Source organism: Malania oleifera, chromosome 8 (genome assembly GCF_029873635.1).
Source record: "Malania oleifera isolate guangnan ecotype guangnan chromosome 8, ASM2987363v1, whole genome shotgun sequence".
NCBI lineage: Eukaryota > Viridiplantae > Streptophyta > Magnoliopsida > Santalales > Ximeniaceae > Malania > Malania oleifera.
Genome location: NC_080424.1, coordinates 92012668 through 92037525, shown reverse-complemented (window position 1 = coordinate 92037525; position 24858 = coordinate 92012668). Strand labels below are relative to the sequence as shown.

Here is a 24858-nt window from a genome sequence, read left to right as displayed (position 1 = left end):
TCGCAATCAGCATAGCAACAGACAAACTAATATCCAATTGCCAAGGTTCAAACCCACACAACTTCACATAATTTCGGGCGATAAAAGAATGAGTTGCCCCTGAATCAAACAAGACAGTATCTTTAAATGACAGTATTGAAACAGTACCTGTCACCACATCTCCCGCCGTCTCAGTATCTCCCGGTGTTAATGCATAAACTCGCACCAGATCAGTATTCCTCTATTGTCCACCTCGAGGTGCCTAATAGCCTCCTCTATATGGTCGAGGAGTAGTCGCTACCGTTGGCAGTGCCTGATAGTTCCTCACCATATGCCTAGGCTGGTGGCACCGATAACAGACAACCTCCCTCGCTTGGCACTCTTCTGGGTGCCTCCTAAAACATCTGGGACAAAGAGGGGGCATCTGTCTACCTTGTGCTGCTCGATATCCTCCTCCCTATCATCGTTCCTCTCTGCTATCATACCTCCTCCACGGCCCTTAACTGGACCCTGCCTGAAATCAGAAGGCACAGGCCTCTTCCTCTAGCTCTGTGCTACTGCACCTCTCTGGAGGCCGCTCTTAATTATCGCAGCCCTGTCCACTATCTCTGAGAAGGTCTGAGCTCGGAAACCTACCACTTGCTCATACAGAATCTGCCTCAGGCCCTCCTCAAACTTCCTTGCCTTCCTCTCCTTATCTAGCACCAGATATGGGGCGAACTGGGACAGCTTAATGAATCTCGCTACATACTGTTGCACCATCAAAGGCTAATGTGTCAGATATAGAAACCTTGATGCCTTTGCACTCTTGACCGAAGTGGGAAAGTACCGCTCGAAGAAAATCTCCCTAGAGCGACTCCATGTCATCGTTATAAGGTCTGGTCTTTGCTCTTCCAGTAATCTTACTGACCTCCACCAGCGCTTTGCTTTCCCAGTCAATTTAAATGTAGTAAACAACACCCTCTGCTCGTTTGTACATGAGAGAACTACTAGTATGTCCTCTATGTCCTGAACCCAGTTCTCTGCTACTAGTCGGTCCGCTTCTCCAGCAAAAGATGGGGGTCACATACGCGTAAACTGCTCAATCGTGCAGCTCCGCTCCCTAAGCTCCTGGCCATCTCAGCCATCACTTGCTGAGTGACGCTATGCAAAACTGCGTTAGGGTCTCTACACCCATACTGGAAGGTCCTACTCCATCACCTCCCGCATTCGTGTTACTGTTCCCCGGATCCATCCTGCAAATAAAGCAACTAATCTCAGCCTACAATTACTATCACAAAACCAATACACTGCTATAATTCATAAATTACTCTTCTACGACCATTTATCTCCACATCCTTAATCCTCATTTAGGATTCAGCCCTACCACTCAAAAATAAGACCCAGCGATAGTATCCATGATTTTTTTGAAATCGTCACCCTAGGAAAAACACAAAAACAAGCCCGGTACTCCTCTCTCTAGGTCGCAAGATAGAACCCTAAATTCTCACCTCATCCTAAAACAACCACTAACTCACATTTCAATCTACCCATATTTTATTTCCCTCAAAATCTACTTCTATACTCTGGTATTGTATTCCGCTGTCTACTAAAGTTTACAAAACCTAGCAACCTAAGCTATGATACCAAACTGTGACGCCTTGATTTTTGTATAAATTTTTTTAAAATAGTAATAAATAAATATTCACTCGTCATCCACAACATTCACAAATCGGCTACGCCAACAACCCTACTACCATTCATACGATCCGACCCGAATTGGGTACCGGGTAAAAAGTCATTTTATTATTATAACATAACAGTGGAAGATAGTATATACTTAACAACCAGAATACAATACCCAGAGTATCAACATATATATATATATAAATACATTACCATCCCACACTCAAAAACAACTCAACTCTAGGGGAATTACACCTCCCCTAGTCCAAACACTCATCCTGTGTGTTGGGGACTCAGCTCCCTATGGTCACGAAACTCTATCACCTAGCCTATCCCTATTCCCTGAAAAATTTAGATAATTTGGGTAAGACACATCTCAATAAGAAGGAATAAATTATTTATAGTGTGTGGCCATATCAGATCAGTTATAACACAGTTTACTTTTCAAATCAACATTTCATTTGAGATAAATACACTGATAAACATATTCTCATATTCATATAGCTATACAACACAAGCTTTTATAAGCTTTAAAATCATTTCTCAAATTCAATCATTTCCAACACATATTTACCCGCAAAATTCCTGAGAATAGGGAAGATTACCCGCCCATACAGGTAGCCTCCCTCTACCCTAACTCATTATGTAGCCAGGTATGGCTACATCTGATACCTATCAGGGCATTCACCTTACTCAGTAAGCCCTCAGACGAAGATTTTCACTTCTCCTCAAGTATTTATATTATTAACTCACACAGTTCCATTTCTCAATTTTACTATTCTCTATTTCTCGATTTCCATTATTTCTTTTATTTCTCATTTTAGCTCATTTTATCATTCTTTCACTTTCCGTTTCTATTTTACTATACATCTCATGAGTATCCTTAGTACCTAGTACCAACATCGCATCTATAACTCATGGCGACCCTGAGGATCTTTCTTTCTATGCCATGCTTCCTCCCATGGTCAAGGTTGTGTGGCCCAAAGGTTGGATCTAACCGTGGTTGGCCGACCCAATTAGATCAAAATATCATATCACATATTACGTCTGTAGTACAATTAGCTGGCTTATAGCACTGATCTGGACTCAAGGGGCACAACAAATCTACAAAATGGCACAATCGACTGTCATGCCACACGTTCCAAGAGTCCATGTGGTTGCACTACACCACTAGCAACGGTACCATGCTCAATATCACAACCCATCATTAGGGCTACCACAACCATCCATCAGGGTTCACTACCATATACCCGCACTCATTATGCGATATTGACATTTCATCAATCATATTATAGTATATACGTTTCGATATTTCCATATCAATATACATCATTAATCTCATATCAACAATTTGCAAAATCTCATTTTTCATGCAAATCATTTCTACTCACATATAAATACCATATTTCATTATTTTCCACTAATCACATCAATAATTCCCATTTCAATATTTTCTCTCAAATTAATCATCGTTATATTTCAAATTTTTCAATACACGTCATATGCCACACAGTTTTCATCTAGTATTTATAATATATTAATTTCACACACCAAAATAACACAATTTAATATTACTAAAATGCCACACAATTTAATTGATATTTATATCATAATAATTTCTAGACAAAATACTATATGCTCATTTTCATATAATAATTCAAATAGTAGTTCTAAAAATATTGTTATAATTTATTCCCTTTATCTAACTTACTGAGAGTCTCGTTAGAACTAAAATCCTACGCTCTTGGCGCCCGAAACTCAAATCCTGTAATTTACATTTTCCTCAGATTAGTTAACTCATTTCTCAAAAGTAATACCCATCTAACCTCCCTAGGCTCCATATACCCCAAATTAATATTTGAACATTATTTAACACCCTCACTTAATTTTCTGAATTACGCCTGCGAGTCTTGAAATTACACCTACGATACTCACTTGGGTCCTAAATTTTGAAAATCTTACTTCAACCTCAGATGCTCAATATTCTAACTTTTCTAAATTAATACTAATTAAATGATAATAAGCCCCCTTAATAATCCCCTTATCCCAAATTTGGGGTTATGCCTGCGACGACCTCACGAGAAATTCACTCCATTACACTTGTAGAGAATCATCCCTAGATTCCCATGGTGGTGTCTGATCGTCAATTGTGCTTATAATTTTCAAGAAATTGAAATAAAAGAGGAAATTAGCTTATCTCAGGAGATATGCTTACGCTACTCCCACAACCAATCCGCTTCGGTAGAAATGAAGGCAGCGGAAAATGGAGCCTAACGATATTTTCTGATTTTCGATCGGGCGAGAAGCCGTCACAGAATTGAGGAGAGATGGAGAGAGAATGAGGAGTGAGACTAGGGGGTGGGGGTCTGCTCTTGCGCAGCTCTCTGTTTTCCATACAAATCCTGAAGCATGTTGAAGCTTTAGGATGAAGGAGTGATTGTTTAATAATAATAATATATTATAAAAATAAAAATAAATTTTTATTATTTTTTATTATTTTTTTCTTTTTTTCTTTTTTTTTATAAAATTAATTAATTAATTAATTAATTATTCATCTTTTTGGGAATCACCCCACTAATCTTATATAGCCATTTCTAGAGTTATTACATATGATGTGTACACATATAAATCAATTGCTGAGATTGGGTCGTTTCGTACCGCCGTGCCACAATCAGCCATTCATATTCAATTCACAATTCATCACATACATTTTCTATGATACATATCAACATTTTCTATATGATTGAAGATTTTTGTACCGCCGTCCCTCAATTAATTATTCATCTTCGTCACATACATATATCATGATTCATATCAAACATTTTTTGCATGATTGAGGCATTTCGTATTGTCGTTCCTCAATTAACTATTCATACTATGCTCTCGCTGAGTATGAGGCGTTTTGTACCACCGTCCTTAAAACCAGCCAATCATCACATACATTTTCTGGGTCTGAGGTGTTTTGTACCGCCGTCCCTTAGACTTGCCATTCGTACTACTACCATGACGAAAAACATTATGTTTCGGTGAGCGTTTTCGTCGTGTAGTTATATTTGCAATTTGGGTTGTCCTAAGCATAATTTGTGTGTTATCATTATTGTTATTACATGTTTCATTGTTTAAGATTATATGTTTCATGTTTTATAATTTTTTTGATTTAGGTTATATAATTTGTGTGTAAGGTAAGAATTTCTAAATGTGTTCGTAAGTAGTTGAGCTACAATTTTCCAATCATTCGCATGAATATAACAAACTATCATACCACAACTCTTGTATATAAAAACATTGTCATGCTAATGCTCTGTATTAAACACTTTTTATAACTTTGTGAAATTTTATCGTATCGTATCTCTGTATAAAATATTGTCATATCACAACTGATCCCAGCATTGGGCTGGCTATACTTGTAACGGCCTAACATGGGTTTGCCAGAGAGCACTACGTCTTTCCTCCTCCACATGGACCAGACAACAAGGGGTGGGCTTTATAGGACTAACGACTGACCCCATAGACCAACACGTATCCTTTTCAGTGTGTTTTGTCCTCACTCACACACTTCCTAAGAATACTTCCTAGAAGGTCGCTCATCCCAAGATTACTCCAAGCCAAGCACGCTTAACCATGGAGTTCTTATGAGAAGGCTCCCAAAAATAAATGTGCACCTTGTTGACATGGGTAGTAATATCAAATCCTTTTAAAACCTTTCTTCCACGGGATATCACATTCTCCCCCACTTACAGAACACAACGTCCTCGTTGCGAAACCCCATTTCCAAACCCAGGCGACGTGAATCTCATGACACTTCCTACTAGGTAATTTCTTTGATACCATTTTGTAACACCCCAAACTGGGTCTGCCAGGAAGCACTGCGTCTCTCCTCCTCCACCTAGACTAGACAATAAGGGGCGGGCCTTATCGGACTAACAACTAGTGCCATAGACCAACACGTGTCCTTTTTATTGTATTTTTTTCCCATTCACACACTTCCTGAGAAAACTTCCTGGAAGGTCACTCATCCCATGATTACTCCAAGCCAAGCACGCTTAATCGTGAAGTTCTTATAGGAAGGCTCCCGAAAAGGAAGGTGCACCTTATTGATATGAATAGTAACATCAAATCCTTTTTAAACCTTTCTTCCATGGGATATCACAATATTGATCATGGCACTGGGTCGACTATACTGTCACGACACTGCGCCGGGTGTACTGTGATGACCCAAAAATATATACATGATTAAAGCACAATAATAATAAAATAATAAAAATGGTCATTGAATTAATATCAATACAGAAGTGTTTTTCTGTAGGATCCTTAATTCCATGTTTGATGCCTAAGAAAGACCTTGTCTAAGCGAGTGCTCAGAGACCATTGCGGCTAGGTCGCTCCCTAGAGGTCGGCCTGGTCAAAATGGAATTTCATAGGATAAATAGGATAGACATTGTTTGTACATGTAAATAAGTATATATACATAAAAAAGTATTTTGATAGACATAATTTGTAAAAATACATAATAAGATGATAATAATGTAGGTATCATATGTGGGGCCCACAAGACTATGTGGGGTCCACATGAGTCCCAGAGCCACAAGACACTGTTTATATATGCAAATAAGTACATAAAATAATGTTTTGACTGATATAATTTGTAGAAATATATGATAAAATAATAATAATATAGATATCCTATGCGGGGCCCACATGAGTCCCGAAGCCGTATGAAGGTTTACACGAGTTTCAAAGTTATGTAGGATGCATAAAATCGTATAAGAGTTATTCAAGTTATGTAGGATCCATTCGGGTCTCGAAGTTGTGTGGGGCCCACAAGACCATGTGGGGCCCACATGAGTTTTTAAAATTCAAATTTAATTCTTGTTCAAAAATAAATAAATACTAAAAATAGTTTTAAAGTAATAAAAATGATAATAATAATAATAATAATAATAATAATAATTAAGAAAAATAATAAAATAATTAATTAAACTAATTGATTAATTAATTAGGTAAGTAGTTAATTAAAAATTTATTTAATGGGAATGGTGGCAAGCACTCCCACATGGCCTCCATCCCCATCCCATACTCAACCCATACCTTACCCATCCCTTGCCCATACTTTAATTTTAAAAAAAATTATAATTTCACCAATCTCCCCACACTTTTATAAATTTCATTTCTTCCCCAAAATTTTCCTATAAATAGGGAGCTCTCAACCTTCATTTTTCACAACAATTTTCTAAGGAAGAGAAGGATTAGTGAGTGAAAGAAATTGTGGTGGAGAGAGAATTTTTGAGTAAGTTCTCAATCACCCACCTTTTCCGATCTCATTTCTTAAAGATAGTTATTGTGTTCGTAGCACACGGTAAAAGAAGAAGGTAAATAAATTTTGATTATGTTAGTTTTTTTTTTTATTTAAAATTCATACCCGAGTTTATTTTATAAGTAAATTTCAATTATGTTAATTAGTTCCACAAAATTTCCATGAATTTATTTTTACGCATATTTAATTATACCAGTTCTATCTTTAATATACTTGTATATATTTTTGGGTTAATAAATGTTCTAATCTCCTCGGGTAAATTTTTAGCATTTTTTTCTATTCAAAAATAAAATCATATATATTTTTAATACAAAAATTGTGTGGCATGAGTTTATTTCTACGATGCATCTTTTTTTTATGAAAACATTAGTAAAGATGAGATTTTTACGATATTATTTTAAATTGCATAAAATATAATAAGATGTTTTTAAAACCCCTTATGGCAACAAAAGTTCAAAGTTACAGATGCTCGGTACCGCAGCTTAAAGTTTATACGGATCAGAGTGCACCCACACTGTTTACAGAGTGGTTATTTATGTTAGTGGATTTCTCCTGAGTGCACACCTGGTTCCGGACCAGGACTTAATAAGGAAAATCTCACTTAAAGTTTACGTACGTTGATTTAATTTGATCGGCCAGCCAACTAAGTCCAGTTTTCGGACTGCACAACCTAGTCATGGGGGTAACCATGACTTACGGCAAACAAGCCTAAGGGTGGTTTTTATAATATATGTTTATACATGTTTAATTACGTGTACAAGTTACTGATGATTTGAAGGAAAAGTATAAGTTTACGTGAAAAGGATCATTCTGGTGCTTAAATGACGATCTAAGGAAAATGTATAAGGAAAAGTATATGTATGTTTATCATTAAATATTTTTACAATTTTAAAGTTAAAAGTTTAATTTAGTAGTTATAATATATGATTATAAAAATTTACTGTTGAAATTGATGACAAAAGTTTTATGCAGAAATTTTTTAATTTATATTTATTCTAAAAGTAGTCTTGAAGTTATAGTATTAAATATTGTTTTACGAAATTCTTTAAAAGCTCATTTTAGTCACACACTAATAATAATCTTATTTACTTACTGAGCGTCGTCTCACCCCAATCATATTTTATTTCAGATAACTCTGAAGGACATGTCAGAAATCAGGCTTAGCAAGCATGCGGGTGGGGATTAGAAAAAAGAAAGATTGATTAGAAATATTAGTATGGTTTCAAATATTTATGTTTGTGTAATTTTTCTTCTTTTGAAATAAATGATTGTAATATGAAATATTAGCGCTCTGGTTTAATAAAAATTGAGTTTATTTTGCTTCCGCTACAAATGAGTAGTAAAAAGTTAATATCCCAGACCCCTCGGGGTCGGGGTGTTACATTTGGTATCAGAGAAATAGGTTATAGGTTCTGTAGACTTTAAGAAATAATTTCCCAGAGCATAGGATATAGGTTCTGCAAAATCTAATATATAAATTTTACCAGAGCATAGGTATAAAACATGGTTTGGGTAGGATTGGGTAGTTTAAAATATTTATTTTAGTTTGTTATATTATTATACGTTAATAATAGATTTATAATTTTAAAATAATATTTGGTCATTGTTTAAGAATGGATCTTAAAGATAGTAGCATTGGAGGAAATGAGATTTACGTGAAAGCTCCCAAGGACATATAATAATTATAAATTCTCTAAGAAAAATAGTAGTGTTATTGAAGACACGTTAATTAATTTAAATATGTTATTTTTGTTTGTAGAAACATGTACCCATATTGATGATTCATAATTAATTGTCAAATGCATTAATAATATAAAATTTATATATATATAAATATAATAATAATATCTGAGATTTAATTATTTTTGCTGTTGTTATTTTCACTAAATATATAAGAAATAACCCATTAGACCCTACTGAATTTAGAAGTAATACACATACAAATAGATATGAACAAATGGTCTATTATGAAATCTGAATTTACCCAAAATTTCTTTGCATATATAAGTTGGATATGAATATATATTTTTATATTACATATTCAGTTATCAACAAAACATTCAAGCTTAATTTAGGAATATATATTTTGACAAAATTTTTAATTTTTATTTTGTATTAGTATATAAGGAATTGAGTATCATTTAAATATTACTTATTATATTTAAATTCAAAAAAAAAAAAAATCCCTTAGCATGTGCAAGTTAAATATGTATATCTATTTTTGTTTTTTTTTTTTTCCATTGCATATTCAATTTCCATCAAGTATCCAAGTTTGATTTAGGAGTACAAATTTTGACAAAATCTTAAATTTTGTATAAATTTATAAAAGTTAATACAACTTAAAATTTTCTATAAAAAAAAAAAAAAAACTTTATATAGTAAAAATTTCATTAATGAAAGTAATATAAAAATTAACTAATTTCCTTCAAATAACTAACCAATGTCAAATCGTCAATCGGCCAAACATGTCCAACATATATTTGATATAATAATAATAATAATAATAATAATAATAATAATGAAATATATATATATATATATATATATATATATATATATATATATATAAAAGGGGTACTCTTGTAGTTATAAAAAAAAAAAAAAAGGGGCCTCATGGGTGGAAATCATCGGCTATAGCTCACTTACCCCCGAAGCATGGTCAAGGCATGAGACCACTTGGGCGTAGTGGGGACTCGAACCCGCGATCACATAGATGCACGGCCAGTTCCTTACCACTAGGCCACCCACCCAAGTGGTGATCTAAGGATGAAATTAATTATAATTAAAGCATTAATAAAGATGTAAAAACATAAAAAGAACCTAGAGTCCGCAAATTTTGTAATACGTGTCGCTCGCTCGATTTCCGCGACACATGTCACTATCCCTCGATTTGTGCAAAACGCGTTGCTCTCTCTCGATTCTCGCGACACACGTCATTCTCCCTCGATTTGTGCAAAACACGTTGCTCGATATCCATGACACGCGTCGCTCTCTCTCGATTTCCACAACATGCGGCCATTCCTTTATAAAAAGGGTCGGCCCTTCTCAAGCTCTAAGCATCACAGCTTTCTATCATCTTGAACAATCACATTTCGGTTTGCAGTGATTAGCTCTTCCCAACTTGTCTCTTAGTTGTCTCATTACTCAAAAATGTTGCCAAATCACCCAACTCCCCAAGTTGCTGAGAGCAGCACTAGATCGTCGATTCAAAGATGGAAACCCAGTAAGGCACAGCTGCAGATTCTAGAGGAGGCCTTCCACAGCAGTCAAGGGGAACTCCCTTCAGTGGAGCAGACTATCTTGCTTGCAGCACAACTCCGACGGTATGGTCCAGTCGAGCCGAGAAATATACGCTTTTGGTTTGAGAACCATAGGCGTAGGCGGGGATCAATTGGAGAAGCCACTATCTCAACTACTGCCCCATCAATTCTCCATATTACCTCCTCCGCCACTACCGACCCGAGCAGTGCCCCTGCCATTCTTCCAACCCTCTTTCCTATTGAGAATATTTTGACTGTGAAACTTACAACTAACATCTCACCAATGAGCCATATCCCTTACAATGGCAATATCGCAGTCACCACACTAAGGGTTTCGGATAATGCTGGCCTACTTCACCATTTCAAGGAAATCCGATTCACATTGAGACTCATACACGGGCCACCAATAACTCAGGAAGAGGGCAGCTCTTCCTCCCTCGCCGAACAAACGGGCGTTCTCTCCCTTTTCCGACCCAAGCCAACGACATTACAAGAGGTCAACCCTACCAAGAAAAAACCCCGGCGGTTAGCAGTGACACCGCTAGTACTTCAATAGATGTTGACGTTGATCTAAGGCTCTAAAGGCCAGATTTCGTTTCATTTTTATACATATATTTTTAATTTATAGGACATGTATAATATATACATATATATAATTATCCTTTTCCACATCTTCTGAATTTCTTTTCCATTTCAACCTCTATTAGATCGACGATTCACACTTTAATTCTCAAAATAAAATACTTCGCCAAATTGACCCTCAATCTATTCTAAGATTTAGTCAAATCGTAAATCAATGTACTCTTTTAAATAGCGCAATCAATTATACAGTACTCATTTTAAATTAGCAAATTTCGAGGACGAAATTTTTATAAGGAGGGGAGACTGTGATAACCCCAAAATATATACATGATTAAAGCACAATAATAATAAAATAATAAAAATGGTCATTGAATTAATATCAATACAGAAGTGTTTTTCTGTAGGATCCTTGATTCCATGTTTGATGCCTAAGAAAGACCTTGTCTAAGCGAGTGCTCAGAGACCATTGCGACTCAGTCGCTCCCTAGAGGTTGGCCTGGTCAAAATGAAATTTCATAGGATAAACAGGATAGACATTGTTTGTACACGTAAATAAGTATATATACATAAAAAAGTATTTTGACAGACATAATTTGTAAAAATACATAATAAGATGATAATAATATAGGTATCATATGTGGGGCCCACAAGACTATGTGGGGTCCACATGAGTCCTAGAGCCACAAGACACTGTTTATATAAGCAAATAAGTACATAAAATAATGTTTTGACTGATATAATTTGTAGAAATATATGATAAAATAATAATAATATAGATATCCTATACGGGGCTCACATGAGTCCCGAAACCGTATGGAGGTTTACACGAGTTTCAAAGTTATGTAGGATGCATAAAATCTTATAAGAGTTATTCGAATTACGTAGGATCCATTCGGGACTCGAAGTTGTGTGGGGCCTACAAGACCATGTGGGGCCCACATGAGTTTTTAAAATTCAAATTTAATTCTTGTTCAAAAATAAATAAATACTAAAAATAGTTTTAAAGTAATAAAAATGATAATAATAATAATTAAGAAAAATAATAAAATAATTAAATAATTAATTAACTAATTGATTAATTAATTAGGTAAGTAATTAATTAAAAATTTATTTAATGGGAATGGTGGCAAGCACTCCCACATGGCTTCCATTCCCATCCCATACTCAACCCATACCTTACCCATCCTTTGTCCATACTTTAATTTTTATAAAAATTATAATTTCACCCAACTCCCCACACTTTTATAAATTTCATTTCTTCCCCAAAATTTTCCTATAAATAGGGAGCTCTCAGCCTTCATTTTTCACAACAATTTTCTAAGGAAGAGAAGGATTAGTGAGTGAAAGAAATTGTGGTGGAGAGAGAATTTTTGAGTAAGTTCTCAATCACCCATTTTTTCCGATCTCATTTCTTAAAGATAGTTATTGTGTTCGTAACACACGGTAAAAGAAGAAGGTAAGTAAATTTTGATTATGTTAGTTTTTTTTTTATTTAAAATTCATATCCGAGTTTATTTTATAAGTAAATTTCAATTATGTTAATTAGTTCCACAAAATTTTCATGAATTTATTTTTACGCATATTTAATTATACCAGTTCTATCTTTAACATACTTGCATCTATTTTTGGGTTAAGAAATGTTCTAATCTCCTCGGGTAAATTTTTAGCATTTCTTTCTATTCAAAAATAAAATCATATATATTTTTAATACAAAAATTGTGTGGCATGAGTTTATTTCTACGATGCATCTTTTTTTTATGAAAACATTAGTAAAGATGAGATTTTTACGATATTATTTTAAATTGCATAAAATATAATAAGATGTTTTTAAAACCCCTTATGGCAACAAAAGTTCAAAGTTACAGATGCTCGGTACCGCAGCTTAAAGTTTATACGGATCAGAGTGCACCCACACTGTTTACAGAGTGGTTATTTATGTTAGTGGATTTCTCCTGAGTGCACACCTGGTTCCGGACCAGGACTTAATAAGGAAAATCTCACTTAAAGTTTACGTACGTTGATTTAATTTGATCGGCCAGCCAACTAAGTCCAGTTTTCGGACTGCACAACCCAGTCATGGGGGTAAACATGACTTACGGTAAACAGGCCTAAGGGTGGTTTTTATAATATATGTTTATACATATTTAATTACGTGTACAAGTTACTGATGATTTGAAGGAAAAGTATAAGTTTACGTGAAAAGGATCATTCTGGTGCTTAAATGACGATCTAAGGAAAACGTATAAGGAAAAGTATATGTATGTTTATCATTAAATATTTTTACAATTTTAAAGTTAAAAGTTTAATTTAGTAGTTATAATATATGATTATAAAAATTTACTGTTGAAATTGATGACAAAAGTTTTATGCAGAAATTTTTTAATTTATATTTATTCTAAAAGTAGTCTTGAAGTTATAGTATTAAATATTGTTTTACGAAATTCTTTAAAAGCTCATTTTAGCCACACACTAATAATAATCTTATTTATTTACTGGGCGTCGTCTCACCCCAATCATATTTTATTTCAGATAACTCTGAAGGACATGTCCGAAATCAGGCTTAGCAAGCATGCGGGTGGGGATTAGAAAAAATAAAGATTGATTAGAAATATTAGTATGGTTTCAGATATTTATGTTTGTGTAATTTTTCTTCTTTTGAAATAAATGATTGTACTATGGAATATTAGCGCTCTGATTTAATAAAAATTGAGTTTATTTTGCTTCCGCTGTAAATGAGTAGTAAAAAGTTAATATCCCAGACTCCTCGGGGTCGGGGTGTTACATGTACTGATCACGACATTGGGCCGACTATCTGAACAATATTGTAATTTCTGTAATATTCATAACCTTCTAAAATTGTTATCAAACCATGCTTGTTATGTGCAATCATAACATAATCCGACATACTTATATATACAGTAAAAATATTTATTCTCATGCCACACAATTTGAATAATAATTCATAATATAAAATCTGTTCGGGATAACTATATTGTTGAAAATAATAGTGTGATAAACTCTAGAGTTTTACTCAATCCCAAAATACCCGTTTCCTACAAATGTACTTATAACCATAATAATCCAAAATTCCCATATGCCTAACCATTCAGAAAATCATGTATAACATTTCGATACTTAAAATTTCAGTTTTAAACGATTAAACTTCAGAAAATAAGCTAACTTATTTTATTCTCCTTACCTGATTCGTAGAGAGATGCCTGCAAGGATCCTAAAACAATGCACGTGACGTTCACACAATACCCTGTAACCATATATTTTAGCTTAATCAACTAAATCTCGGAATAATTACTATCTTAACATCCCTAAGCTCACACGCTCCCGTTAACCGGTTAAATTTTTTTTAAAAAAACGCGAGTATGATCTACTTCCCATATTTAAATTTAATTTCCTAGATATTTAAAAACACCAATATGATCAAATCCTTGCAATTTAACTTAACTCCAAAATATTCCCTAAAAATTCTATTCAATCAAATCCCTGCAGTTTAATTTAATCTTGGGAATATTTCAAAAAATCTAATATAATCCAATCCTACAGTTTCATTTAATCCCAAAAATATCTCCAAAAATCTAATTTAATCAAATTCTATAATTTAATAAATAAACAGTAATTTTCATACCAGTAAAATTACTCAGAAATCCATATAGAATATTCTAATAATTATATATCATGATTTAACTAGGTGAATTTCTAAAATAACTGACATAATTTGTACTCCTCACCTTAGCCTTGGAGTGGTGCCTAAGATCCCAAATCAAAAATTTGCTCTGATTAAATTGACAAGGATCGAAGCCGAGACCTTGTGATGGTGTCCGATCGTCAATTTGGCTGAATATCGGAGAGAAATTGAATAGAGAGTGTGGATTTACCTTATCCTAGGAGTGGTGCCTATGATACCTAAACCACGAATCCACTCCGATTAAAATGTTGGTGGCCAAGAATGAAACCTAGGGGTATTTTCTGTTCTTCAATTAGTCGAGAATTCGTCAAGAAAATTAAGAGATAGAGAAAGGAAAGGCATGAGGAGAGAGAAAGTTGAGAGAGAGACTGCAACTCGTTCGGGGGGGTGGTTCTCCAATTGAAATTCAATTAGAATCCTTAGGAGCTTCATGAGGAATCATATATATATATATATATATATGATTCCTCAAGAAGCTCCTATTATAATGCTATTATAATATTATACTTTATCATATTAATATATTAATATATTGTATTATAATATTTAATTAATAATAATAATTATTTAAGTAAGTAATTAATTATTTTAATTTTATTTTTTAATATTTAATTTAATTTATTTTTAAAAATTTTTTTAATTAATTTTTTTTAACACTTCTATGCATATAATATTCTTGGGTCATTACATGAAGATTCAGACTTGAGGAAATCTACTTCAGGTTATTTGATTACCTTTGTAGGATGAGCTATGTCTTGATAATTTAGGTTGCAGAAATGTGTTGCTTTGTCCACTACAGAAATCAAGTTCGTTACAGTTATTAAGGCATTTAAAGAGTTATTGTGAATGAAGAAATTGGTTCATGAATTTAGATTCACTCAGAAGAGGTATGTGTTATTTTGTGATAACCAAAGTGCTATTCATCTCAGTAAGAATTCAACCATTCTTGGTAAATCAAAACATATTGATGTGAGATATCATTGGTTTGAGATGTTTTGGATTTTAAGTTTTTTGAATTTGAGAAGATCAACACTGATAAGAATGCTGCTAATTTGATGACAAAGGTGGTGCCTCGTGTGAAGCTTGAGTTGTGTGTCGATGCCGCCAGTATCAAAATTGTAGCCCACATAAGTATATAATTGACAAAAAAAAAAGGAAGACCATGTGCTTGAAGCCCATTAGGGCAATTAAAAGAGGTGGTAGTGTGGAGTGCAGCAACAATGGAAAAAAAAAAAAAGGTATGTGTGGCAGTGTATGAGGCAGCAGTAGTGTGTTGTGCAGTCTTTATCAACTCGACGATCGGAAGGTCTTTTGTGATCCGATTTTGCTAAAATTTGGAGAGCACGTTCAGGATTTTTCAACCTTCGATTTGGATGGTGGAGTTCTATTTCATAGCTTTGGAGGATCTGATTTTGCAGTACTGATAGTAACTGCGTTCGGGTGACTTCTTTCCGCTTATTCTTATTTTATCGCGATTCTTTTAGGAATCCTTTTTTGCTCTTTGTGTGTGACCATTTTTTTTGTGATTGTATTGTTATAATTTTTGCCTCTATTATAGTGAAAATTTTATTGGGTCTCATAGGTCCCGTGATTTTTATCCTTCACTAGGGCCGATTCTTCACAATATGAGACCCTAGGCGAATAATTTAATTAGGAGTCCTTAATATTTTGTTTCATTTTTATTTTTATTTAAAATTAATTTTTCTTATTTTTTGAGATGCAAAATCACTAATTAAAGTTTTATATTCAAGATGACATTGAGACTTGAAAAAGAAAGAATTAAATTACATTTACTTTACTTTTCAAAATACAATTTCATTTACTTTTGAGATTGTGGAAAAGTCAATGTATGGGAAGAGATGACATCATATATAATGTTAAAATTAAAAAAAATTGAGGGCCCTAACTTTTGAGATAATGGGAAAATCAATGTATGGGAGGAGATGCCATCATAAATAATGTTAATATTAAAAAAAAAAACATTTGGGGGCCCCAAAAGACAAACTGCTCAATAGTCTTATGGTCAAGTCGGCATTGCCCTTCACATTGGAGGGATTTTCTACGTTAAAAATCGTGGTGTTCCTATTGTGGTGTGTGATTTATTATTATTGTTGATTGGTAATTTTTGCTCGTGACATATTTAATTTTTGGAAAAGATTTATCCGCTATGCTAATTGTCTAGTTACTTTCCCAACACTAAGAACTAACTGTTTGAAAAAAAATAAAAGGAAAAGTGTGTGCATAAGAAAGAAAAATGACTATGAGAATAAAATGTACATGAATATATCTTTATTTTACTTCATCATTAAACAAACTAAGGTCTTTTGTGTGCGTGCGTATGTGTGTGTACGTGTTATGTGCCAGGGATTCTATGATTTTATTCCTATCCTTGCACCTTTAATGTTGGTATAACAAGTCCATTTCTACCTACATATTTACATATCCCCCAATCTCCACTCTAAGAACTAACCGTTTGACAAAAAAAAAAACGAAAGAGGAAAAGTGTGCGCATGAGAGAGAAATATGATTATGAGAATAAAATGTGCATGAATATTGTCGCGACGTCCTAGACCCGCTAGAGACCACTTTGACAAATGGGTGCGGCTGCGAACTGGGAAAAATGGATGTGAATTTTGAAAAAGATATTTTATGGAAAACAATATGTGATAGAGTCACCATTAACCTTTTGGAATGCGGTTAAAACACTTGATTGCTACTCCGTTAAGGGTAGAATCGATCTGCGTCACTAGAGTTGCGCTCGGGGTACGATTACGCTAGGGGAAGATATTAGTACCCCCTATGTATCTGTTCTTACGAACGGTATCAGATTAATCAAAAATCATCTCAAAATAAATTTAAAGTCTTCAAAATTACTCACTCACGAAAATCAAAGCAAATGCACAAAATGAATACTATATAGATATTCCCTCAGAATTAGGGCAATCCAATACTCCGAGAAGTCCATGTCCTTTGTTGCAATCATCAGTATGAAAAATCAAGAAAATAGGGTACCAAATACGCTCCCAAGGTTTTGAAATCTGTAGGTTTTTCTAAATATGAAAATAGTATTTCAGGAGGTTTTCGGACTCCTTCAAGACGAAAACATACCTCAAAAATATTTTTTGTGATTTTTCTAAGATTTTTCTGGATTTTTGTGATTTTTTCAAGTGCAAAGACATTTGTTTGAAATTCATGATTTTTTGGTGATTTTTCAATATTTTTACCGAAGTAATTAAATAACAAAAAAGGGAATTAAGGAAAAATCCACAAAAATTGAAAAAAAAAGGGGGGGAAATAAAATGGAAGGTTAAATCGGTTTCATACTGCTTCAGAAGACCCAATCGGCTCGGGAAAGAACCAGTCCAAGAAGGGTTGACTCGTTTTAGGCCCGGTCAAGGCCAAAGTCAACACACGGTGCCTATAGGGCGCATGAGTTAGCGTACGGTTTAGTGTGCGCATGGAATGCGTGAAAAAACGTGCGTGCATGGAATGTGAAAAATGTGTATGCATGGGGTGTTGCATGCATGGTTGCATGGTATGTGTGAGTTTTAGTGTGTGTGGGTGATTTTAAATTGGCGGGTTAGTGCAGGGCCGGGCTCTTCCATTAGGCCACTGAGGTACTTGCCTAGGGCCCCTAAATATTTTTTTAATATAATAATATTAACATTATTTATGGAATTCATGTGTTTGGTGGGTGGAGTGCAAATGAAGTGCAGTTAAACTTATTTAATATACTTAGAAAAATTAATTTTAAATAAAAATAAAAATTAAATAAAATATTAAGGACCCCTAATTAAATTATTCGCCTAGGGCCCCATATTATAAAGAGCGTGTGTGTGTGTGTAGTGTGTGGGTGATTTTAAATTGATGGGTTAGTGGTATGTGTGTAGTGTGTAAATAGTGTGATTTTTTTGTGTTTGCAAGCAGTGCACGTCAGTGGGTAAGTATTGTGTGTGTAGTTTAGTGTGTGTAACAGTGACGCTGTGTTAGTGGGTGCGTGAGTGAGTTGCAATAACCAACATATGCCTTTGTGTGTGTTAGTGATGTTGTTAGTGCATAGGTATATGAGTACGTGCGCGTTTTGCCTGGGTCATCTCCTCAAACACTCTGCTCGCACTAGGAGGGCTCAAACACCTGCCGTACATGTCAATAAGCGAATTGCTCACTGCCAGTGATGATTGGCATCTAGAAACAATGACCCGTGCGTGAATTTCCCTTCCGCAGGAAAACTTGCGCGCACCCGCAGAAGCACTCAGAGTGGCGGTGCATGAGAAGTGATCGGGCTTCACGTTGGAGATTCGCATACAGTGGAACAAAGAGAGAGCTTGTTGGTGGAGACCCAGGCGAGAGTAGCCAGTGAGCATTGCGTTCCAAGCAACCGAGTCTTTGTGCGGCAATTCCTCGAACAGCTTCCGCGCACATGCGATGCGTCCCGACCCTGAGAGAGCTGTAATTTTATGTGTGATATGGAACAAGAGCGGATGCATTTGCATGACATTCTAACGTTAAATTCAAGCACACCCAACAATAAGAATCAGAGATTTAGCAATTGCTTTAGATTATAATCTGGTCGTGCATGCGCTCCAGAAACAGTATATGTAGGAATGCCATTGCCTACTAGTGACAGACCAGAGCATTTCGGGAAAATTGGATTGACCTAGAGGTGTTTCTTTGAAATCATGATGTTGGAATTTCAGATCGTTCATCAATTTACCATCCCTCAACCAAAATATTTGAATGCAGGTTAGTGGATTGTTTGAAGGTTTTCACAAACACCAAAACTCCGAGAGAGAGAGAGAGAGAGAGAGAGATGAAGGGCAGAGGAAGAACAGGTAGCCTTCGGTGCACTCAGTGGAGACCCGAGATTTACCAAAGATGCTAGAACAGGACCAGTAAGCATATTATCCCTCAAATTCAACCTCTGCGATTCATTCAACCCTGAAAAATCCGGTAACAGACCAAAAGAAGCATTCAAATGCAACCAAACCTCTTTAAAAAATGTCATGTTCTGTAAAACATCAACTCCCCCACTAAGTTTACTACTGCCCTTTTGTCCATTAATCCGCAGAGACTCAATTTGGGAGCCAGCCAAGCTCTGAGGCAAACCACCATCCACATTATTTGAAGGACAAATGCAAATTAATCAATCCCGGAAAGTCGTCAGGGCCGAAAAATTCCGGTATTTTTCAGGCGATTTTGGCAGAGTTCGCCGAGAAATTATGAAGCGCCGAAGCGTTTTAGAGACTCTTTGGGATCTCCCAAGCAGAAAAGGGGTTCTCATCAATCTCAATGAATTGAAGAGTGGACATTCCGGCGAAGAAGTCATGAGGGATGGAAGAAAACTGGTTGTTGCTAAGCAGCAACACCTTGAAGGTTTTGGCATCCTACTTGGTTCGTGGGGAAGGTGACGAAGGAATAGTGCTGATGGAATGCCCCTCTGTGTGCGCCCAGACTCTCTCTTTATAAAGAGTCTAGCAATAATTGGCGCCCAAATACACGCGCGGTTCTATTTGGGAGAGAATATTTTCCCACTGCTCATAGGCTTTTCCTTTTTTATTTGTCTCTTTTTGAATTTTTTTTTTATTTGTTGGATGTACCCGCGAGGTTTTTGTCCGCACCCATTGTTTGTGCTCATTTCCATTTATTCTTTTCATTTGGGCAGGGTTGCTTTTCCCTTCTTCTTTTTATTTTTAGAACTTCTTATATATTTATTTTTGTTGTCCCATTTTGTTTTTCTAAAGTAAAGTTTCAGGTTTTAAAAATAATACTTGATTCCTGGCAATAGAACAACCCGAACTCGAAAAAGAATGACTCAATAAAATACTCAATTTTAAAATCAAAAGACTGAGTTTAAAATTTAAAAATCTTAAAAACTCAATTTAAAATTTAAAAACTCCATTCCATAAATTTGAAAAACTCAATTTAAAAATTCAAAGACTTAAAAAAAAATTGAACCACTCAATCTAAAATTAAAAGACTCAACTAAAAAATTTCAAGACTCAATTTAACATTAATAGGCCCTTAATTAAAAACTCAAGTACTTAATTTAAAACACTGGGGGTTGATTTTATAACACCGAGACTCAATTTAAAATACCGAGAATCAATTAAGAATACCGGGACTTTCAAACGGGGTCCTCCAATTTTTGGAATTCGAAGTTAACTTTTATTACACCAAATTTTCTCGAAAATGGCCTGATTAAAATTGAGGTGTCGACAAACATTTCTTTATTTTAGCTGTGGAAGAGCTAAAGTTGAAGCATAAGTCACTTCATCATTAAACAAATGAAGGTGTTATATATATATATATATATATATATATATATATATATATATATATATATATATATTTGTGTGTGTGTGTATGTGTGTGTGTCTCAAGGGATTACTTGTGAAAAGCGTTATGAAATTGGATCATCAAATAATTGGTCTAATAGAACTTTGGAAAAACGAAAGTAAATAGAAAAAGAAGTTTGTGCGTATTATAAACTTCTAACTCAGTTTGCTTGCAGTCATTTTTCTTAATTTTCTTACTTCTATATCATTACATCAACATTGTTTTTTTTTTATTCAAAGAAAAATTTAAATCGTATCGGGAACATTAATTTGGAATGTTCAATTTGAATTTATGAAAAATTTATAAAAGTTAAATATAATTTCATATTACACTTTATTTAAATTGACCCAAATCAAAATTATCTCAAAGCTAAAATATTAAACACTAAGCAAGCGATTGGAGACCTGAAATCTTCTAACAGACTCTTATCACACCAACTGGCAAATTACCTTACACATATAGGTGAGAAGGCAAGCGAGGTGAGAGGAGGACTTCCAGCGGCGTTGCCTTAGCCACGGTTAGCCCAAAGCGCTCCCCCATGTGAATTGGTTTGTCGTCTAGAGTTGCAATCTCAAACCCATGTAGCAAATTGGCCAGTGTAAAATGCATAACTTGAAGCGCAAAAGAAACTCCAGGGCACATTCTTCTACCGCTGCTGAACGGGATCAACTCAAAATTTTGCCCCCTCACATCCACATCTTGATGGGTTGTCAAAAATCTCTCTGGTCGAAATTCATCTGGATCGCGCCATGCTTGCGGGTCTCGATGAACCTTCCACAAGTTCACCACCAGGCGTGTGCCGGCGGGGACACGGTGGTCACCGATGGTGCAATCTTCTATGGATTCGTGTGTACCTAGAGGCGCAGCGGGGTAGAGGCGCAGGGTCTCCTTGATGATGGCTTGGATGTATACCAAGTGTTTGATATGAGTTCCCTGTAGCTGCTGCTGTCTCCCAACCTGGTCGTCCAATTCTTGTTGCGCCTTCTTTAGAGTGTGGGGATTGTTGAGGAGCAAGCACAAAGCCCATACTAGCGTCACAGTTGAGGTGTCGGCGCCCCCCAACACGAGAACCTGCGGTCAATTATGTATACCATGGACAACATATTTGTAGTATTTGGTAATTGGGAATCAACTCTCAAAATTATAATAAGAATTGAAATGCTTCAATTTGTACATTTTAATTCTGGACTTAATTTTTGTACATTTTAATTCTGGACTTTTACTTTAAAATTAAAATACTATTGTATAATAAAATATAATACTTATAAAATATATACAAAAAATAATAAAATATTATTATATAAAAAATATATATTGCTACGATGGTTATTTTATTATATTATTTTTTAATATTAAAAACCAAATAATGTTACAGTGTCATAACATATGATATTTTATTAATAAATTATATATTTAAATATAATACTTATAAAATGTAAGATACAATATAATATTAATAATATTGTTAAAACAAAATAATAATAATAATAATAATAATAATAATAATAATAATAATAATACAATACGTAAGGATAATCAAGTACATGATTATCTAAATTATTTTGTTATAAAAAAATATTTATTATATAGTTTAATAAAATACTATTATATAATTATTATATTTATAATATTATTATTTCATACTAAATTAATTGAATAAATTTTTTCATACTAACTAGACTCATTTATGATTCTTGTATTTATATATACCAAATATTATAATACAATTTTGATTCCGATTTTGTTGTTGAACCAAATATGAGAGAGGAATGTGACATTTTGTTTCTAGTCCAGTGAATTTTTTTTCTGATTCTGATTCCAACTCCAATTGTGACCCAAACAATACCTTGGTAGGATGAGCACTACTTTGGGCCTCAATATGTAATGAATCCATATAGCGGGTTATGCTTTTAAGGGGAAAATTTCATGGTTAGTTTAATTAGTATCAATATTAAAAATTATGTAAACGAAAAATAAGAAATAAGAAATCAAAAATTAAAAATAGAAATCAAAAGCCCAAACTTAACAACCTATTTTATTAATATTTTCAAATTAAAAAAAAATTAAAATTTTAATTTAAAGTATTTATTTTTATCTATAAATCAAATAATATTTTTAAAAATATAATTAAATAATATATGCGCAAAATAATGCAAATTTTAAAAACTATCATAAAAATAAAAATAATTATAAATACTTTAATTAATTGTTATACTCTAAAATTCCCTTTATAATAATGTTATTATTAATGATATTTGAAAAATAGTAAAAATATTTTTAAAATTTTATTATTTATTTTTTTTGAAATCTATGGACATTTTTATTTTAATTTTATTTAAATTCATATGATTTTTTTATTTCAATTTTAATCAAAAGTTTGTACAAAACAAATGATTTAATTTGAAAAATAATTATTTTTGAATACTAAAATTTTTTAATAGCATATTGCTAAAGCAATTGAAAATCACAGATTTAATTTTCAATTTTTTTGATAAATAGCTGAAAACCAACAATAAGAACAGAAAACTAGAAATATAAATAATTGTATTTTTATAATTTATTTTTTTATTATTTAAAAATAAAATTAGAAAACAAAAACTAATAATGATACTAAGTAGACCCTCACACCATTTGGATTGAATATATTATACAATCTTTTAAAAATAAGTTAGCGTGGATGTGGAAATAGGGCTTGATTTTTGTAAATATCAATTGGACACCAAAAAAAAATAGAAAGAATTTGATCTTTAAATGACGAAGAAATTTTAATTGAAAAGAAAAATCCATATTTACCAGGCATGTAGATTTGATGAAAACATCAGGATCATAATCGGACGGCACATCTCCGCTGTCGACGACGGACAGCATCACATCCATAAAGTCGCCGCCGTCTTCCGCCGAAACCGGCCTCTTCCGCTTGTGCTCCTCCAACCACTCCTCCATCACGCGATCCAATTCCGCCGCGGTTCTTTTCATTTCCCTCTCGTATCCCCCCACATCCAACCACCTCAGAAACGGAATAGCATCTCCCACCACGAATGACCCCATCAGCTGGAAAAACTCCTTCAACGCCCTCCGAAACCGATCGTCGGCGGCGCTGCCATCTTCCAAACATCGGTCTCCTATCACCATCCTAAGAATCACCTTCAGATTTATATCCCCAAACCACTTGCTCATCTCCACCAGCGCTGCATTTGAACCACCGCCTCCGCTGCCACTGGCTCCGGACCATCTCCGATAGATATCGTTTACGACCTCCTTAACTTGGGATTCAGGGATGTGCTTGAGGGTCTCGAGGCGGTGGCTGGAGAGGAGATGGGTCACGGCTATCTTGCGCACGTGGCGCCAGTAAGGGCCGTAAGGGGCGAACCCGAACATGGCGTAGTTGTAGCCCATGTGCTCCACGCCCACTGCCCTGGTGCGGCTGGCGAAGACTTTGTCGTGAGTGGTCAGACACTCCCGGGCCATCGCCGGATTGCTCACGACCAGGGCCCGGTGCATGCCCAACTTTATCGTGAAGATTGGGCCGTGCTTGTCGGCCATGTTCCCCAGCTTCCTGTGGGGGAGTTGGGATCCTCCGAGGAGATGGAGGTGGCCGATCACCGGCCACGCTCCGGCGGCTTCGGGGGCTGCTACTTTTTGGCTGACGGACTTCTTTCGGAAACTTGTGGAAATCCATAACAGGAAATAGAGGAAGAGAAGAACAGCGAAGGCGGAAGCAGTGTAAGTAGCGGAGGAGGAAGGGAGAAGGAAAAACTCCATGCCTAGTCTACAATTTTTCTTTCCTTGGTATCCTGAATGAAATGAATTACTTGGGGTTGCTAACGGTCGGGTACGAAATATCTTTGAATTATTAGAACAGCCAATACGCCTACATCTTGTTAATGTCAAACGAAATGTTAATATCAATATGGATAACTCATTGAGTTTTTTTCCATTTTATTATTAAAATAAAATAAAATATTAAATAATACCCCATTTGAAAAAAAGTTTTTCAAACTAATGCTCACATAATCTCACAA

General features: G+C 34.6%; 1 protein-coding gene across 1 annotated transcript; it reads right to left on the bottom strand.

Annotated features, from left to right (window-relative positions):
* Positions 1–303: 303 nt before the first annotated feature.
* On the bottom strand, positions 304–24598 carry LOC131162812 (flavonoid-6-hydroxylase-like). The gene is made up of 6 exons (XM_058119409.1): positions 23630–24598; positions 21293–21907; positions 19371–19595; positions 18586–18999; positions 616–729; positions 304–489 (listed from the first exon to the last, which is right to left on the bottom strand). Exons 1-6 carry the CDS (start codon positions 24596–24598, stop codon positions 304–306), a joined length of 2523 nt encoding a protein of 840 aa, XP_057975392.1.
* Between the last annotated feature and the right edge of the window lie 260 nt (positions 24599–24858).

Excerpts from the sequence above, each read along its gene's own strand:
- LOC131162812 (XM_058119409.1), bottom strand. The coding sequence starts at position 24,598 with ATGGAGTTTTTCCTTCTCCCTTCCTCCTCCGCTACTTACACTGCTTCC. Across the intron at positions 21,908-23,629 it reads TCATCAAATCTACATGCCTG|GTTCTCGTGTTGGGGGGCGC; the intron begins GTAAATATGGAT and ends AATTGACCGCAG. Across the intron at positions 730-18,585 it reads TGTTTGAGGAGATGACCCAG|TATGTAGCGAGATTCATTAA; the intron begins GCAAAACGCGCA and ends ATGGTGCAACAG.